Source organism: Phyllobates terribilis, unplaced genomic scaffold (assembly GCF_046119375.1).
Source record: "Phyllobates terribilis strain yellow unplaced genomic scaffold, ASM4611937v1 Scaffold_4__5_contigs__length_816908805, whole genome shotgun sequence".
NCBI classification, from domain to species: domain Eukaryota; kingdom Metazoa; phylum Chordata; class Amphibia; order Anura; family Dendrobatidae; genus Phyllobates; species Phyllobates terribilis.
The window spans coordinates 725283414-725301578 of record NW_027362764.1 but is presented as its reverse complement, the minus strand read 5'-3'; the positions used below and the strand labels follow the sequence as shown (position 1 = coordinate 725301578).

General features: G+C 43.3%; 1 protein-coding gene across 2 annotated transcripts in view; it reads right to left on the bottom strand.

The window, feature by feature from the left end:
* Positions 1 to 1503: 1503 nt before the first annotated feature.
* Positions 1504 to 18165, bottom strand: part of EMC2 (ER membrane protein complex subunit 2) — an 85567-nt gene continuing 68905 nt past the window's right edge. The window contains exons 10-12 of one of the 2 annotated variants that reach the window (XM_073679770.1): positions 16188 to 16298; positions 14174 to 14278; positions 1504 to 2194 (exon numbers count right to left, since the gene is read on the bottom strand). In XM_073679770.1, the coding sequence (XP_073535871.1) occupies positions 2108 to 2194; positions 14174 to 14278; positions 16188 to 16298 (303 nt within the window). In that variant the 3' untranslated portion in view covers positions 1504 to 2107. Of the gene's footprint in view, positions 2195 to 10710; positions 10783 to 14173; positions 14279 to 16187; positions 16299 to 18165 lie in introns of those variants that run through there. The other variant, XM_073679771.1, reaches the window with a different exon arrangement.

The window sequence follows — 18165 nt, the reverse complement described above, 5'->3', positions numbered from 1 at the left end:
ACCCCAAATAAACCATCTTTGAACCTCCACCATATTTGACTGTAGGTACGGAGTTCTTTTCTTTGTAGGCCTCATTCAGTTTTTGGTAAACCGTAGAATGATATGCTTTACTAAAAAGCTCTATCTTGATCTCACCTGTCCAGAAGATGATTTCTCAGAGAGATTTTGGCGTATTCACGTACAGTTTGGCAAACTGCAGTCTAGCTTTTTATGTCTCTGTGTCAGCAATGCAGTCCTCCTGGGTTTCCTGCCATAGTGTTTCACTTCATTCAAATGTCAACAGATAGTTCGCACTGACACTGATGCACCCAGGCTCAGGGCATACAGGACAGCTTGAATTTCTTTGGAACTTGATGGGACTGCTTATCCACCATCCAGATTATCCTGCGTTGCAACTTTGCATTATTTTTTCTCTGCTGTTCAGAGAGTAGCTACAGTGCCATGAGTTGTAAACTTCTAGATTATGCTGCGCACCGCAGACAAAAGAACATCAAGATCTCTGGAGATGGATGGGTAAACTTGAGATTGTTGACATAGTTGAACAATTTGAGTTCTCAACCCCTTTAGATAGTTCTCTTTCTGTTCTCCATGCTTAGTCTTAAGGATCCCGACAACGATACGACCTGTCAGGGATCGTTGCTGCGTCGCTATGTGGTCACTGGTGAGCTGTCAAACAGGCAGGCTCACCAACGATCAGGGGAGCAGCGACATCGTGGAAAGAATCTTTCCACGATGTCCTGCTCCTGGTTACCAGCCTGCTGAAGCAGGAGCAGGCTGGTAACCATGGTAAACATCAGGTTACTAGGGGCACACGCGCTCCTAGTAACCCGTTGTTTATCATGGTTACCACTCTGCTACAGTGAGCGGGAGGTTACCGCTCACTTTAGCAGGCTCGTAACCATGATAAACAACGGGTTACTAGGTGCGCGTGTGCCCCTAGTAACCCGATGTTTACCATAGTTACCAGCCTGATCGCTGCTCCCGCTGGTCACACACAGCGATGTGTGCTGACCAGCGGGAGACCAACGACCAAAAAATGGTCCAGGACACTTTGCAGCGATCAGCGACCTCACAGCAGGGGCCTGATCGTTGCAAAGTGTCACACATAGCGACATCGCTGGTGAGGTCGCTGTTGCGTCACCAAAACCGTGACACAGCAGCGATCTCGCTATGTGAGACGGGGGTTTTAGTACCACCATGGCCTACTTTGATATGGGTTTAGCAATGGACAACTTAAGGGAGACTGAACCAGTCTAGCCCTATGAAGTTTTGTAGATTGTTTATGGTGACAGGTTTAGCATGTGACCTCACATTTATCACACCATAGATTTTTAGAATGAGAATGTCTAAATTAGCCATTTTTAGTACACCTAGCGTGTCAGTTTAATCAAAAGGTAGGACAGGTGCAAAAAGAAATGAAGTACCTATCTGTATGTCGTGAGTAAACCAAGCACAATAGAGCACGTGAATATTGGCAAAATAAAGCAGTAACTAAACTCACTATTGGGGGTGCAAGCAAAATTTTATCATAATTGTGAACATTAAATAAAACTATTATTTTGTGATTCATGAAAACTTCTTTAAAATAATAAATTGATGCCCCCACCCTCTTCATAGCACTGCTGTACGAAGAATGAAGATGAAAGTTCTTCGTAAGGCTGGATTCACATAGTTATGTTTCATGATCCAACGGACTGGCAGGGGATCTCCTGACCTGAACTCTACAGCCTCATACGTGCATATGAAGCTGTCAAATTTGTTTCAGGAGACCCCCAGCTGGTCCTTAAATCGCAGTCTGTATTCGGACCACGAAATATGGATACATAATGCCGTCCCAAAATGGTTTTGTTTTTCATAGCCATTTTTAAAAGGCCTTTTAAACATACAGTCTGTTCATCATCTTTAGTAAAATCAAGGAGAGAAGAAAAAAAAAAGGAAAGAAAAAAAAGAGACTAATGTAGATCTTCAAGTTGCAGCAAGCTCGCCGGGTCTTGATGAGCAGACCGACTGTATGAAACAGTCTGCTTCCACTCCGTACAGCCAGTGGGCGCACTATGCTCTGAAGATGGGTTAATGGAGCGTCTCATCAGGTGGCAGCACTGAGATTTTAGGACTGTGTAATCTGTAAAGTTTCCAGCATGTTTTCTACTGCTTTTAGAGACATCTGCGAGTCCGTCAAATTCCGACCTGCAAGCTGAGAACAAGGAGAATTGTTACTTTAAGAGGTTGTCCACTACTTTTTCATTGATGAAAAATAGGTCATCATTGTCTGATCGGTCAGGGACCGACGAAGGGCACCCCCGCAGATCAGCTGCTCTCGGTGTCGGCGGCCAGAACTATCTGATTGTGGAGCTGCTCCGTCTTCTTCTCCCGTGGCAGAATACCGCACATCCGTCTCCTATTCAAAACGTACCGCTGCCGACACTGAGAACAGCTGATCGGTGGGGGTGCCGGGTGTCGGACCCCGGTTGATCAGACATTGAAGACCTATTCTGAGGATAGGTCATCAGTGAAAATGTAGTGGACAACCCCTTTAATTCACATTATACATTATTACGTTACATTTACACAGACTTAGCAAGAGCTCTCAATGAAGCGATTTTTATGAGAACCACTTGTGGGACCTCAACATTCAGACATTTTGCTGGTACTTAGGATGATAATACTGATCTCCAATAAAAAATGTTTTTATTTTTTTCTGTAAAGTTTCAGGTTATCCGCTATATTGTCTTGTGTGATACAGGCGCAATGGAAGAGGTAAGAGTTCACTTACTGAGACTGACCGCTAGGATTTACAGATACAGCGCGACCGCAACCCGGTCCAGGTCACTATCTCTACAAGTCTTCTAGTTCACATTAAACCTGATACTCTTCCCAATATACTACAAATACTGGAACCAATGGCAAAGCTTCTAGGACTTTAATAAAACAAGGGTGACGGTAACAATCTGTGATCCAATTTATTCATAAATTTCCAAGACATGTAACAAAGTTCAGTTTGAAAGGTTAAGGTCCATTTACAGTGCACGATTTTGCAGCATTAAATATTTACTGATTACAGATCAATTAATAGCCTGGTAGACCAAAGTTAACGATGCGCACAGAGAGATCTGTAATAGATCGCTCAACGCGCATAAGCTGCAATTGCTCTCGGCAGTGTGAGTCCTGTTTACACAAGACGATGCGCTGCCGAGAACAATGATCTTTTGCACTACACATTTTGCTCGTTCACCAGCAGCCTGTTTACACTGAAAGATGATCGTGAATGAGCTTTCTTAAACATGGTTGCAATGAGGCTGTAAATAGCGTAAATAGGTTTTTATCCATAATAAAAGGATAGAAAAACAGGGGGCGTTTGCTCCCCTTGTATTGTTGCAATTGCAACAATTTACACATGTATAACAGCTGCTGCAACCGCGGGTCACAGACCAGAAGGTAGTTTCAAGGACATAGGTGGCTTTTCCTGCATTGCTGGCAATGTACCACAAAAGGATTCAAGAGATCAAAAAGGATAAAAACAATTTTATTCTGTGATGTAAGATCTACGCGTTTCAAAGTTATCCAAACTCTTCTTCAGGATACAACTACATGTGGTTCGAGGTTATCCAACCCCTTCTTCAAGATACAACTACATGTGGTTCGCGGTTATACAACCTCTTTCTTCAGGATACAACCACATGTGGTTCGAGGTTATACAACCTCTTTCTTCAGGATACAACCACATGTAGTTGTATCCTGAAGAAAGAGGTTGTATAACCTCGAACCACATGTGGTTGTATCCTGAAGAAAGAGGTTGAATAACCTCGAACCACATGTGGTTGTATCACCTTGAACCACATGTGGTTCAAAGTTATTCAACCTCTTCTTCAGGATACAACCACAAGTGGTTGCATCCTGAAGAAGAGGTTGGATAACCTCGAAACGCGTAGATTTTACACCATGTAATAAAACCTTTTTATCCTTACAGATCTCTCGAAACCTTTTGTGGGACATTGCCAGCGGCGCAGGAAAAGCCGCGTACCACCCTACTACTTCTTAAGCACAGTGGCTCAATAGTTTAGCATTTTTGCTTTATAGCGATGGGATCATGAGTTCAAACCCAACCAAGGGCATTTGTATGTTACCCATGTTTGAATGGATTTCCTCCTGCACTCCAAAGACATACTGATAGGGAATCTAGATTATGAGCCACAATGGGGAAAGTGATATCTGTAAAGCGCTACGGAATTAATGGCGCTGTATTACTGAACATAAATAAGAACGCTTGTACACCATCATCTTTCAGAGTAAATGCCGCTTACCAGAAACGGGCATTGATAGAATGTCTCAAACAATAGACATCATCACAGGAGGACGGCTGAATGTAGACCCATAGTAGTGAACACCACTACCCAAAATAAAAGTAGCAAGAAAGCTAACATCTTGTTTAAAAAAAAAAAAACTTTTTTAAAAACATATTTCCACCCAATAAATGTAGAAACAGCCAACAATAATGGCCTGAAACTTAACTTGCTTCCCAACCTACGCAAGAGAAAAAGAGTCCAAAGAGCAGCCATTGTCTTCTACTGGATAGCTCGGCAGCGCTAAGAAAGATTAACAGTCCAGAATACCATTAAACTAAGGTTTAATTTCCACTCCGGAGCATTTACTCAGGAAGAAATTAAGTCCGGCCAATTATATCTTCCTATAATTACACCGCCAGGCAGCTCTGTGAGTTGACTGAAGCCCTTTGAATGGAGGAGCTGCTGAGTGCTTCATGCTGCTTTTAAAATGAGTTTTCTAACAGCCCTGACAGCCTCCATCCCTCATCGGCCGGATTACACTGCCCATATTAAAGCAGGTAAAAAGCTGGCTTTTGTCAGTGAAAGGCGTATTTGCAATACACCGGCAATAAAGTGCCAATTTCTCTAGAGAACACTTGTGCAATTTGCTTTTGGTAGAGGGGGGAAAAAAAAGTTTCTTGGGTCTAATGTGAACATTTAAACACTTAATAAATTCTCAATATAATGGTTTCTTTTTGGAGAGGCTGAATATTACAGCTGTGATTTATGAGGCCCCCCCCCTGAACTTACATTCATTTAGTAAAGTCTGGTAAGATGTGTGTGGAAGGATTATGTGATCAAGAAACAGTTCCACCGAGGAGCAGGGAGTTGCCGGTAACCTGTTTCTGACCTTTAGCTACGCAACCTGATCAATCACTGGCCGGGAACAGCTTTTCTCGTTTATTACACGCTCGCTGCCTGATAAGGTAAGTATCGCGGATGTCTTCACCATCACTTAATAATGTAAGAATTGGACGAGCGTACGGAAAAGCATCTGCTCGGTCCCATGTCCTGGTTACACCACGGATCGCACTTTATTATACTGCCGGTATTTGTTTCCTTTCTTGGCTATAACACGTATCTCGTTTTATTGGATTGCGAGATTTGGTTTCGGTTCTGGCAACACTTTAGGTCTTCTCTTGTAATTGTACAGCAGGAGTTTGATTAATTCCTGGCGGCTTTGTATGTGCGCTACTAGGTTCTGCGTAAATTCTGGTTGTAAATCATCTCTCAAATGTAAATGCACTGACTATACAAGATTTTTGAAATTTTTGTAGTGCCTTTAAAGGGGTTATCCGGGACTTTGGTTCATTTTGTATGGAGCCAAGAACTTACAGGTAAGTCGTACCTACCGGTTGTATCCAACAACTGTCATGACGCCACTGCTCAGTGTGCCTGGGACGCAGTGACTGACTGCTCAGCCATTCGGTTGTGTGCTGAGCTGTCGGTATTTTGATTGACAGCTCGGCCGTCCAATCTGAGACTGGAAGGAGCTGAGCTTCCTTCAGGTGTTCTCAGTTCTTAGTGATTACCCAGCTATTTGACTAAGCTGTCAGTCGTAGCTTTCAGCTCAGTGTGGTGTGCTCTCTGTGCTTTGTGCTCTGAATTCAGACATTCTGATCTTTTGTTGCCGGACCCTGGATTTACCTATTGACTACCCATTTTGCCTTGATGCACTCTGACTTTGGATTGTGACCTGACTACACATTTGTCTCTTCCCTTGACGTACTCTCCTGGCTCTTGACCTTGGACTCCTTGATTACCCTGGCTCACGGCTTGTCCGTGAGAAGTGACTCCGCGTCACAGTGACAATCTCTGCCGGGTCTGCTCTGCCGATGTCATACTGATTGACAGCCGGCTCCCCGCTACCCAAAATTGTGACATGGGTAGAGATGCCCTGTCTACAGAGCAGACAGGAAGAGAAGAAGCTGCTCTGTCAATGTGACATCACCAGAAGCAGGAGAATCGGTGGCATGACCTGTCTATGACCAATCTGAGCCAGAATAGGCAAGTAGTTAGCTAGTAAGTTCTAAGCCCCATACAAAAAATGTCACCAAAGTCCCAGATAACCCTTTAAAGCGATATGATCAATCTTTGCAACATGTTTTGTAAATTTTTCTAATGCATCAAAAATGAAGCAACTTCACAAACTAGAATTATTTTGCATCTCCAGTTTTGTGTCTCCACAGCAGCAGACAAACAAGCCCCGTGTGGCCTGATCCTGCAGTTGTATGGCCTTCCATCTGTCTCCTACTTCTAGCTTTCCTACATATATAAGCAATGATTCAAAAGCTGCATTTTTTTGATCGAATAGCAAATGAGGGTAGATCCCGGTCGTACGCCATCACTTTTGCAACTGGAAACCCCTTTATTTGCATTAGACAACCCTATTTTGTTGGATTAGTTGATCCCAGGGATGTGACTGCCACCTATTAGCAGTAATTTGTGGTGGCATCTGGCATCAAGTGTTCAATTTCCCTGAAGTTCATGGTAGAGATGAAGTACAGCGCAGGGTTATCTCCGGCCGTCCCAAAGGCTCTAACACTGCTCCATTCAGACAGGGTATTCTGGCGATCAGTCATGATCCGGGGTTGGACCGCCACCATTTGCCAGCTACAATCTATTTTGTGGAAACTGGTAAAAACTCCCCTTTACTACAATATGACCTCAAGAAATCCATCGTTCCTCACTGAGATGACTGAGTTGTCCTCTAGAGACAAATGCAAAAAAAAAAATATAAACCACATACTCCATCTAAGAGCAGCATGATGTAGGGGTAGAGACCCTGATTCCAGCGATGTATCACTTACTGGGCTGCTTGGTGTAGTTTTGATAAAATCCGTTTTGTGAGCAGATTACCACTAGAAGACTAGGAAACATGCTGCCGTGTAGTCCTCCATATCAATGAGCTCTGCATAACCCCACCCCCAACACTGATTGGCAGTTTTCTGTGTACACTGTGCATAGGCAGAAAGCTGCCAATCAGAGGTGGAGGCAGGTTTTTACAGAGCTCATTAATATGGAGGACTACATGGCAGCAGGTTTACTAGTCCTCTAGTGATATTTTATCAGCAGGAGATTATTAAAATAACAGTAAGCAGCTCAGTAAGTGATACATCACTGGAATCAGGGTCTCTGTCTCTAAATTATGCTGCTTTCAGATTAGCGGACAAAAAGCTGGTGACAGATTCCCTTTTACAGAGACTCTTCACTAATAGATGAAGTGAGGAAAAGCATAATCAGTCTTTAGGCCTCATTCAGACGTTGATGAGTCACATATGTGTTCTGTGTTTTTCACGGACACCCTTTATAGTCTATGTGGGTGCTCCCATATCCTTGTTTTATTTCAGACAGAGTGAAAAAAAAGGCCCGGAGAAATGCCTGTTTTATTCATCAGAGTCACAAATGAAAATTACCCATACAAGTATATGCGCCCGTGAATATCACAGATAGCACTCAAATGGCCTCAGTGTACAATCCACGCGCTGTTCCTGATTAATCCAATGAATAGCAGAAGCCTTACTTTACCCGCGAAAATCTGGTAAAAACTGTCACCGACCTAATGTTGATGAACATCAGCCCTTGTTTTTATATAGAAGAAAAATCACAGCCGTCTGAATTAGGTCTGAGTGGCCCTAATCTGGAGAGCACGCCTACACCCAAAGGATGTCATATACAAAAAAACCCACTAAAGATGGTATCATGAATGCAAATGATGGTTAAAGAAATACTCTTCAAATAAATCATTAAATGAAACATGAAACAGATTTGCCCTCATTGTTTATTAGTCTGCAACATTTAACACATCTGGTATTTTATCCAATTGGAAAGTGGAGAAGCTTCTGCTGCAGTCAAGTGACAGCCGGCACCCCACCGGTTAGCTGAAAACTGCTCCGTCTGAGGCCAGAACTAAAAGACGGAGCAGCAGCCCCTCTTAAGGCAAGTCTAATTGTTTATTAGTCTATAACTTTTCTGCCATGATCCTGCAAATTGTCTTTTCTCTTCTCTGAAAAGACAGTTTGCATATTTCCCAGAGGAGCATTGCGGCTTAAAGGTCTCCTCACCTTGACATGCTTAACATGTCACTCTCCGCAAGCAGAAACGTTACACCTTGGGATACTGACATGATCCTAAAGCAGTCTGCACACAGGACAGATGGGAGAGGCTCCTGCTGAAGTCAATTGTCTTAAAGGGGTTTCAGTTTGCATATTTCCCAGAGGAGCATTGCAGCTTAAAGGTCTCCTCACCTTGACATGCTTAACATGTCACTCTCCGCAAGCAGAAACGTTACACCTTGGATACTGACATGATCCTAAAGCAGTCTGCACACAGGACAGATGGGAGAGGCTCCTGCTGCAGTCAATTGTCTTAAAGGGGTTGACAAGTTATAACCTATCAATATGAGACCAGTGGGAGTCCGACACCTGGCACCCCTACTGATCAGCTGTCCGAAGCTGGAGCCAAGTAACATCTCTGGAGGAAGACAACAGCCCCCGTACACTGCTTAATGGTTACTGCCGAGAAATATACTTGACAGACTAAAACAATCAGGGCAACAACCTTTTTTTATGCATGATCCTAAAATAGTTATTCTGTCTATCTGCAGACCAGGCCGAGGCTCCTGCTGCAGTAAACTCTCTTAACCAGGTCGTTGAAGACTTAAAGGGGTCTTATCCCAATATGTAGTAGGTGTAATAATAATATCAGCAAACACTTTAAAAATGTAGTATAGTTCTTCTGATTCACTATGTCGCTTACCCCATGTGCAGGGCATTGCAGTAGCTTAGGTATCCATGGTTACGACACGCATTTAGTGACAATTAGACAGATCTCAGTGGTCGTGACCATGGATATCTAAGCTACTGCAATGCCCTGCACATGGGGTAAGTGATATAGCGAATCTGAAGAACTATACTAAATTTCTAATTGAAGGTATTTGATAATATTATTCTTATTATACCTACTATATATTGATGGAGATAGGAATACTTCCTTAACAATTGATGGCTATTGGATAGATCATCAATATGAGACCAATGGGGGTCCGACAACCCCATCGGTCATTTGAAAACTGCTCATTGCTTGGTGGCTGTTGCAGAGTACCGCGCTTTATCTCACATTCACAGTACTCGGCAATGTACGGGGGCTGCTGTTCCACCCCATACATCACTTACTTCCGGTTATTGCCAGAACAACTACCACAGAGGGTTTGTTAGAGTAGCAGAGATTGAGTTTCTGTTTTATTCCGAGCAGCGGCCGCCTGGCGGTATCCGATGTGTCTGCGCTGAATGCTCTAGGTGTAATGCACCTACAACACTCCCACAGCCGCCGCCGCCGGCTCAGATAAAAGGCTTTGTCCAGTGACACGGGTTACTCTTTATTTCCACTCTGCTGGCTGATAAACTCGAGCACGCCCGGCCTGAAGGAGAACAGAACGTCTTTTCTTCTGACGCTCGCCTTCCATTCCCAGGCAAACAGGAACGCTCCTAATCTGCTGCCACGGGAGCTTCAATTCCTTCCAGAAACCGCTTTGATACAAAAAGCAGCCGTAATTCCTGGGAATCTTTTGATAAAATCGCTGGGACGTTTGAAGAAATTAGGTTGGATTTCTGAGTGCTGTATAAATATAAAAAAAAAAAATGCTAAAAAATATAAAAAATGTTAGTTAACTAAAGAAATGCTGATCTTAAAGGGGATTGTGCGAGAATAGAAACAAACAACAACAAAAAAGTGCTGATGGCCGAGTATTACTGCAGCCTAATTGAAAGGTGTAATGCCAAACTCGGCCCATGAACAGGGGTGGCGCTGTTTTTGGTGAAGAAAAAAAAAACAACTCATTGGCTATGAGATTCTTACTGCCATGATCTAATGTCTTCAACAATAAAATGAGACTTTTCCAGGCATCCAAGAATAGGTTCTATGCACAATATATAGCCTACAGGAATAAAAACTATTAGAAACAGCAGGAAACCACTACACTTTAGAGGGTAGTGATGAGGTGATTCCAGGTCCTTAGGACAGGTCATCAATGGGGGCCGGACAGTTCTCGACCCCAAGGGTCAGCTGTTTTCATCTCCCGCGATGGCTGGATGTTGGGATAGCACTGCTCCATACACAGTGTAGTGGCCATTCTGCGGTACTGCAGCTCAGTGCCTAATGAAGCGGATAGAGCTGAACTCCAATGGAATAGACTTCCGATTTGCCTGCTTGATCTTGGTTCTTGTGACTTGAGGATCAGCTGTGCGACGAAGCTTCGTATTTTAATAATTCTAAAGGTAACTGGATTGTGGAACTGAAAAAAGTGTACCAAGCAAAAGACTGGCGTCGGATGGAACGACAAAGTCCCCGGCCAACGTATTGGAGCATGTCACCTTCTCCATGTGTCCTTCCAGAGCCGTGAACCCTACAACTTATTGTATGGGGTACAGTATACTTGCCTTGTGTACCTGCGGAGGGTCAACTGTGGAATAAAAAGTGCAGTGTTGTAATATAATCTCATCGTCAACTAAATTAATGTCCTATTTGCTGAAAATCCACAAATCCCTGCACACATGTTGCAAAATGTAACAGAAAGCTTTCCTAAAAGAGTGGAAGTTGTAGTAGCTAAGACCAGACTTCAAGGGGGTATATACAATTAGCAAAACATGGCTGTTTTCTTCCTGAACCAGTGCCACCCCTGACTACAGTTCATGTGTGGTACTGCACCTCAGCCTCTTTCACTTAAATGTAGCCATGATGCAATACCTGACTCCAGTTGTATTTTGCTTTCGGGGAGATAATTTTCAAAACATCTCAATTTATTCAGTGTGGAAAATGAGCGCCGCATGCAGAAATCCCCGCACTTACAGCCTTGGCTGCTATCAATGAGGTAATTCATGGTTGTCTGAGGAAAGTCCTGCAACGCTGAATGCACTTGGGCAAATCATCAAGATCCACTGCTGGCAGCTTCTTTGTAATTGCTGACCAATGACGTCCCAGGTTTGCTTAATGGCAGACAAGTCCAGAGATGCTGCAGCCATGGTAGCATGTTTAGGCCACACAGGCCGGTTGCCATGTTGAAAACCAGTTCCAGGGTCACTTTGGAGGAATGGCCGCACCAATGGTTTAACAACCAAATCAATGTAACGCTGAGCTGTTAGTGTATCTAGAATGAAGAGTAGAGGGTTCTGGCTACCATGAATTATGCCACCCCACACCATAATCCCAGGAGAAGGACCATTGTCACATTCCCTAATAAAGGGCTCTTCACAGCGTTGCCCACATTGAATCTGACAAGACTAAGAATGGATCGTAGTGATCCATTCTGTCCTACAAGTGAAATTACACGTCCCATCCCGAGCCTAATGCATCCAACAATGTCTACACAAACCACCAGAAGGCGTCTGCATGGCATTGGGCTACGAGCCAGACGTACACAGCTAAAGGTATTCTATTGACCTTACGACACTGATCTCAGAAGGCCTTCATGGTGCAGAGCAAGACGGCAATGGAGGCTGGAAGGGAGGTCTATCCCCTTCACCAATGAGTCTTGCTTTTGCCTTAGATGCAATGATAACCAGAGATTGGTCTCAAGACCACATGGGCATTGCCATGAAGTTTCAAGAAGGTACATGCACATGTCCCAGGATCAGTTTTTCAGGCCACACATGGTCTAAACGTACTACCATGGCAGTAGCATCTACAGACTTCTTTTACATTGAACACATCTGGGACATTTATGGTCATCAATTGCAAAGGAGCTGCCAGCAGCGGATCTTGATGATTTCCCCAAGTGCATTCAGTGGCAAAACAACTCAGACAACCATTAATAAACTCAATGATAGCAGCCAAGGCTGTAAGTGCGGAGATTTCTGTAGGTGACGCTCATACGTGATACTGAATAAATTGAGATGTTTGAAAAGTCTTGTTTCCATTTTTTCGTCATTTGCATTTATGATTTCCATAATTTCACGACTTTGAAATTGCAATAGCAAGAAGGAATGTTGAGGAGTGTAAAAAGATGGCATCTTAACGCCAAAAGATCCACACGCTGATTAAAAAGACAATGCGCAAAAACAATATTTATATTAGAACCGGCAAAATCCGAGATTCAAGTAAGGTCGGCCCGCAGGGATTTAGCTGTACTTGGACAAGTCGCTCTCGAAGAATTCTTATATATTGTAGATGTCAAACACAATTCCAATCACCGGCTTACAACCAGCTGACGGAGGTCATTTTCCCTGACAAGCAATTAGTCTGTCTACATTAATCACGGGGAGCAACCTGAAGTGGTTACACCAAAATGATCGCAGCTCCGCCACATCTACAATTATAAACATGGCTCGGGCGTATTAAAATTCAATAACCTGTCCAAAAAAAAAAAAAAAAAAAAGTGTTCGGCTGGAAAAATAAAAAGTGAATGGGATCTTATTAAAGTGAAGTCTAAGTAATAATATACGGCGTCTCGCAGCCAACAGTTCCCTTGTATTAAAGCAGGCGAAACCGCTGACCAAGAATGTAAAACAGCAGGCGCTTCTCCGAAGTAGGAACGACCAGTGTTGGACGTGCGTCATATAAAGCAATGAGGCCAATATACCACCACCATAATGATTATATGGGGGAGCTGGTAGTATACCGTCATCACAATGATGTATGTAATAAGGGTTGTAGAGGACATATTGATACTCATGCTAGAGCAACTCCATTTTGTCTGCTCGGTTTAAAATCATGTTATTATCACTCCTTGCATAACATACATTCTTTCTTTCTCTTCCCATAGAACTTCTTTCACACTAACTTTTTCTCAAGAGAACATTTTGTCAGACACTCTGTTATCTAACTTGTTTAGGCCAGGTTCGACCTTGTAAAATTTCCATAGTGCTTCAAACTAACAATGATAATATGACCATATATGTGTTTTCCGTAATAATTGTACTAACATCAGTTAGCCTATAGTATTGTAGTATGGCTGTAGAGTTAATTGGCTATTTGATATACTCAAAACAATATAAAATGCTAAGCAAAATAAACGGGATCAGAGATTCTTTGAGTCCTCCCAATACAGAACATTGTTTACGTTTGGTTTTCTGTGGATTGCAATCAACATAATAATTTGACACTCACTTGGTCAACCGTGAAGGGTTATTGCCCTCCCTTAACAGGGTAAGGGGGGACAATACACTCTATTTGCAGGCAGCATGGAGTCAACCAAGATGAGATTGATTGCCTCTCCTTATGTTCAATCATCCACATCAGATGGAGGACTTGACACCGAACTGCAAGGATCAGCTATTGGCTGGGAGTAGACAGTGTATGGAGCCGGGACGTTGCAACTCTGTACATGGTCTAGTCAGGCTCGGACTGGCAGGTGAGAGAAGAGGCAAATCCACCGGTAGGCCACCACCCTCTATATGAGCAGTAGTTGGCACAATACACTTGATTCACTATGTACAGACAAAAGCAGCGTCTCATCATTTATCTAACAAACTACCCAGCTCACCAATATGGAGAAATATATATAAATTTGTGAATGAGGGTCAGGTAATATTTGCATGTTGCAGAACAACATGCCCCCTAGAGTTAATGTTACCGGTGGGCCCTTGGAATCCCAGTCCGACACTAGGTGTAGTGGTACACTGGTGGTCCTCACAAGTCCTGCACAGACATTATTCTTCATGTGGGCCAATTACTGGCCTCAGCAGTCAAGTGCTTTTCCCCATATAATGCATCTCCTGTTCATCAGACATCCCCAATAAACTTTTCCTATTTACTAACCAAAATACCAAAATTGTTCAACGGCAAAGTGCACTTAGAAAGTCAGAATAGTATGTAAACTCATGCAATGACAATAATGAATACAGCGGATGATGTACCTGGTAAGCTTTTTTGATTTGATTAGCTGCCCACGTAGCAAATTTCACATTGTCCTTCTTCGTTTTTGCACTGGCCTTGGGATTAGCTGCGATGTGGAGTGATGACTACAACGAGACAAGGGAGGTCATTTTGCACTTGCAAGCGATGACGGGCGTTTGTATTTTATGATTTGAACCTTCATGAACACAAGGTACAATCCGGTCAATATCTCCTAGTGTCGATGTCATGGACGAGCAGTGCTATCATTGCTCTATCCACAGGAGGGATGTGAAACTCAAACACAGAGGGACAAAATTAAAAAATTGGACAAAGTCACGGGCCAACCAGTATACAGTATAATGGGCCTACATAGTCCTCGATGCAGTATAATGGGCCCCACATAGTTCATACAGTATAATGGGCCCAATATAGTCCTCTATACAGTATAACGGGCCCCCACATAGTCCTCCATACAGTGTAATGGGCCCCTACATAGTCCTCCATGCAGTATAATCGGCCCCACATAGTCCTCTATACAGTATAATGGGCCCCCACATAGTTCTCCATACAGTATAATGGGCCCCCACATAGTCCTGCATACAGTATAATGGCCCCACATAGTCCTCCATACAGTATAATGGCCCCACATAGTCCTGCATACAGAATAATGGCTATTATTCTGTATGGAGGACTATGTGGGGCCCATTATTTTGTATGGCGGACTATGCGGGACCATTATTCTGTATGGAGGACTATGCGGGGCCATTATTCTGTATGGAGGACTATGCGGGGCCATTATTCTGTATGGAGGACTATGCGGGGCCATTATTCTGTATGGAGGACTATGCGGGGCCATTATTCTGTATGGAGGACTATGCGGGGCCATTATTCTGTATGGAGGACTATGTGGAGCCATTATTCTGCATGGAGGACTATGTGGGGCCCATTATACTGTATGGAGGACTATGCGGGGCCATTATTCTGTATGGAGGACTATGCGGGGCCATTATTCTGTATGGAGGACTATGCGGGGCCATTATTCTGTATGGAGGACTATGCGGGGCCATTATACTGTATGGAGGACTATGTGGGGCCATTATTCTGTATGGAGGACTATGTGGGGCCATTATTCTGTATGGAGGACTATGTGGGGCCATTATTCTGTATGGAGGACTATGTGGGGCCATTATACTGTATGGAGGACTATGTGGGGCCATTATACTGTATGGAGGACTATGTGGGGCCCATTATTCTGTATGGAGGACTATGTGGGGCCATTATTCTGTATGGAGGACTATGTGGGGCCATTATACTGTATGGAGGACTATGTGGGGCCCATTATACTGTATGGAGGACTATGTGGGGCCATTATTCTGTATGGAGGACTATGAGGGGCCATTATTCTGTATGGAGGACTATGCGGGGCCATTATTCTGTATGGAGGACTATGTGGGGCCATTATTCTGTATGGAGGACTATGAGGGGCCATTATTCTGTATGGAGGACTATGTGGGGCCATTATACTGTATGGAGGACTATGTGGGGCCCATTATACTGTATGGAGGACTATGTGGGGCCATTATACTGTATGGAGGACTATGTGGGGCCCATTATACTGTATGGAGGACTATGTGGGGCCATTATTCTGTATGGAGGACTATGAGGGGCCATTATTCTGTATGGAGGACTATGCGGGGCCATTATTCTGTATGGAGGACTATGCGGGGCCATTATTCTGTATGGAGGACTATGTGGGGCCATTATACTGTATGGAGGACTATGTGGGGCCATTATTCTGTATGGAGGACTATGAGGGGCCATTATTCTGTATGGAGGACTATGCGGGGCCATTATTCTGTATGGAGGACTATGCGGGGCCATTATTCTGTATACTGGTTGGCCTGTGACTTTTTTCAAGTTTTTCATTTTGGTCCTCTGTGTGTTTGAGTTTGACATTCTTGGAATAAAGGAAATAAGAGTTATCTAGAAGGCTCAGACCCGCTAACAATTCATCAGCGTATCCTATTCACTTACTATATAAAGGCCAAATAAAGCTCTCATATTATGGTTGTTCAGCTTCAGAGACTGGGAGAAATATTTCCTGGCCATTTCGAGGTTTTCAAGTCCACCCTGAGTGTATTTCACCTGTAAAATAATGACACAAGCATCAATCAGGGTCTATAAAATTATGGAAAACTGACGTCTGGCACTGCTGTTATTTCCAGGTACCAGTCCCTATGACGAAACCAAAAATCTAGTGTAAATATGAACATTGCCTTAAACAGAGAGAAATTCTGAAAAGAGGCGAAGTTCAGTCGATTGTTGTAAAAGTCAGGTCAGTTATGTTGGTGGACAGGTGTAGGGGCTGGCTGCAACTTACATGCATAAATCCAATAAGATTAGCGAATGCCGTAATTTTTTTGCAAGTGAACATAGGCCCGGAATCATCATTTGCATTTTTTTAAGTAACTGTTCTTTATTTTATGCTATTCATTGATGTTTTTGCTCTTTCGTTTTGTCTATAACTTTTTTGGTTTTGCATGTTTCGATAAAATGTCACAAATGTTGCTAAAAAAAAAAAAAAAAATCAGCCCTACATAAAATCACGCCAGGAGGAGCAGTGGAGTACATTAAATCAAAAAAAGTGCAAGGCTTTGTTTTGTGTTTTTTTTTAAAAAGTCACAATTGATGAATCAGCAGAACACATCTGGAGACCCTAACTCCCGTGGTCCCTAAAGGCGAACATAAAAAAAAAAAAAGCCAAACAAACAGGCGGAAAATGAGAGTAAATTTTAATGAAGGTGCAAAATAAATAAAAAAAATGGGTTAACAAACATTTGTGTGAACGTACCCATATTCTGTGTATGTATGTGTGAATGTGTGTGTGTGTGTGTGTGTGTGTGTGTGTGTGTGTGTGTGTGTGTGTGTGCGTGCGTGCGTGCGTGCGTGCGTGCGTGCGTGCGTGCGTGCACAGTACAGACCAAAAGTTTGGACACACCTTCTCATTTAAAGATTTTTCTGTATTTTCATGACTGTGAAAATTGTACATTTACACTGAAGGCATCAAAACTATGAATTAACACATGTGGAATTATATACTTAACAAAAAAGTGTGAAACAACTGAAAATATGTCTTATATTCTAGGTTCTTCAAAGTAGCCACCTTTTGCTTTGATGACTGCTTTGCACACTCTTGGCATTCTCTTGATGAGCTTCAAGAGGTAGTCACCGGAAATGGTCTTCCAACAATCTTGAAGGAGTTCCCAGAGATGCTTAGCACTTGTTGGCCCTTTTGCCTTCACTCTGCGGTCCAGCTCACCCCAAACCATCTTGATTGGATTCAGGTCTGATGACTGTGGAGGCCAGGTCATCTGACGTAGCACCCCATCACTCTCCTTCTTGGTCAAATAGCCCTTACACAGCCTGGAGGTGTGTTTGGGGTCATTGTCCTGTTGAAAAATAAATGATGGTCCAACTAAACGCAAACCGGATGGAATAGCATGCCGCTGCAAGATGCTGTGGTAGCCATGCTGGTTCAGTATGCCTTCAATTTTGAATAAATCCCCAACAGTGTCACCAGCAAAGCACCCCCACACCATCACACCTCCTCTTCCATGCTTCACGGTGGGAACCAGGCATGTAGAGTCCATCCGTTCACCTTTTCTGCGTCGCACAAAGACACGGTGGTTGGAACCAAACATCTCAAATTTGGACTCATCAGACCAAAGCACAGATTTCCACTGGTCTAATGTCCATTCCTTGTGTTCTTTAGCCCAAACAAGTCTCTTCTGCTTGTTGCCTGTCCTTAGCAGTGGTTTCCTAGCAGCTATTTTACCATGAAGGCCTGCTGCACAAAGTCTCCTCTTAACAGTTGTTGAAGAGATGTGTCTGCTGCTAGAACTCTGTGTGGCATAGACCTGGTCTCTAATCTGAGCTGCTGTTAACCTGCGATTTCTGAGGCTGGTGACTCGGATAAACTTATCCTCAGAAGCAGAGGTGACTCTTGGTCTTC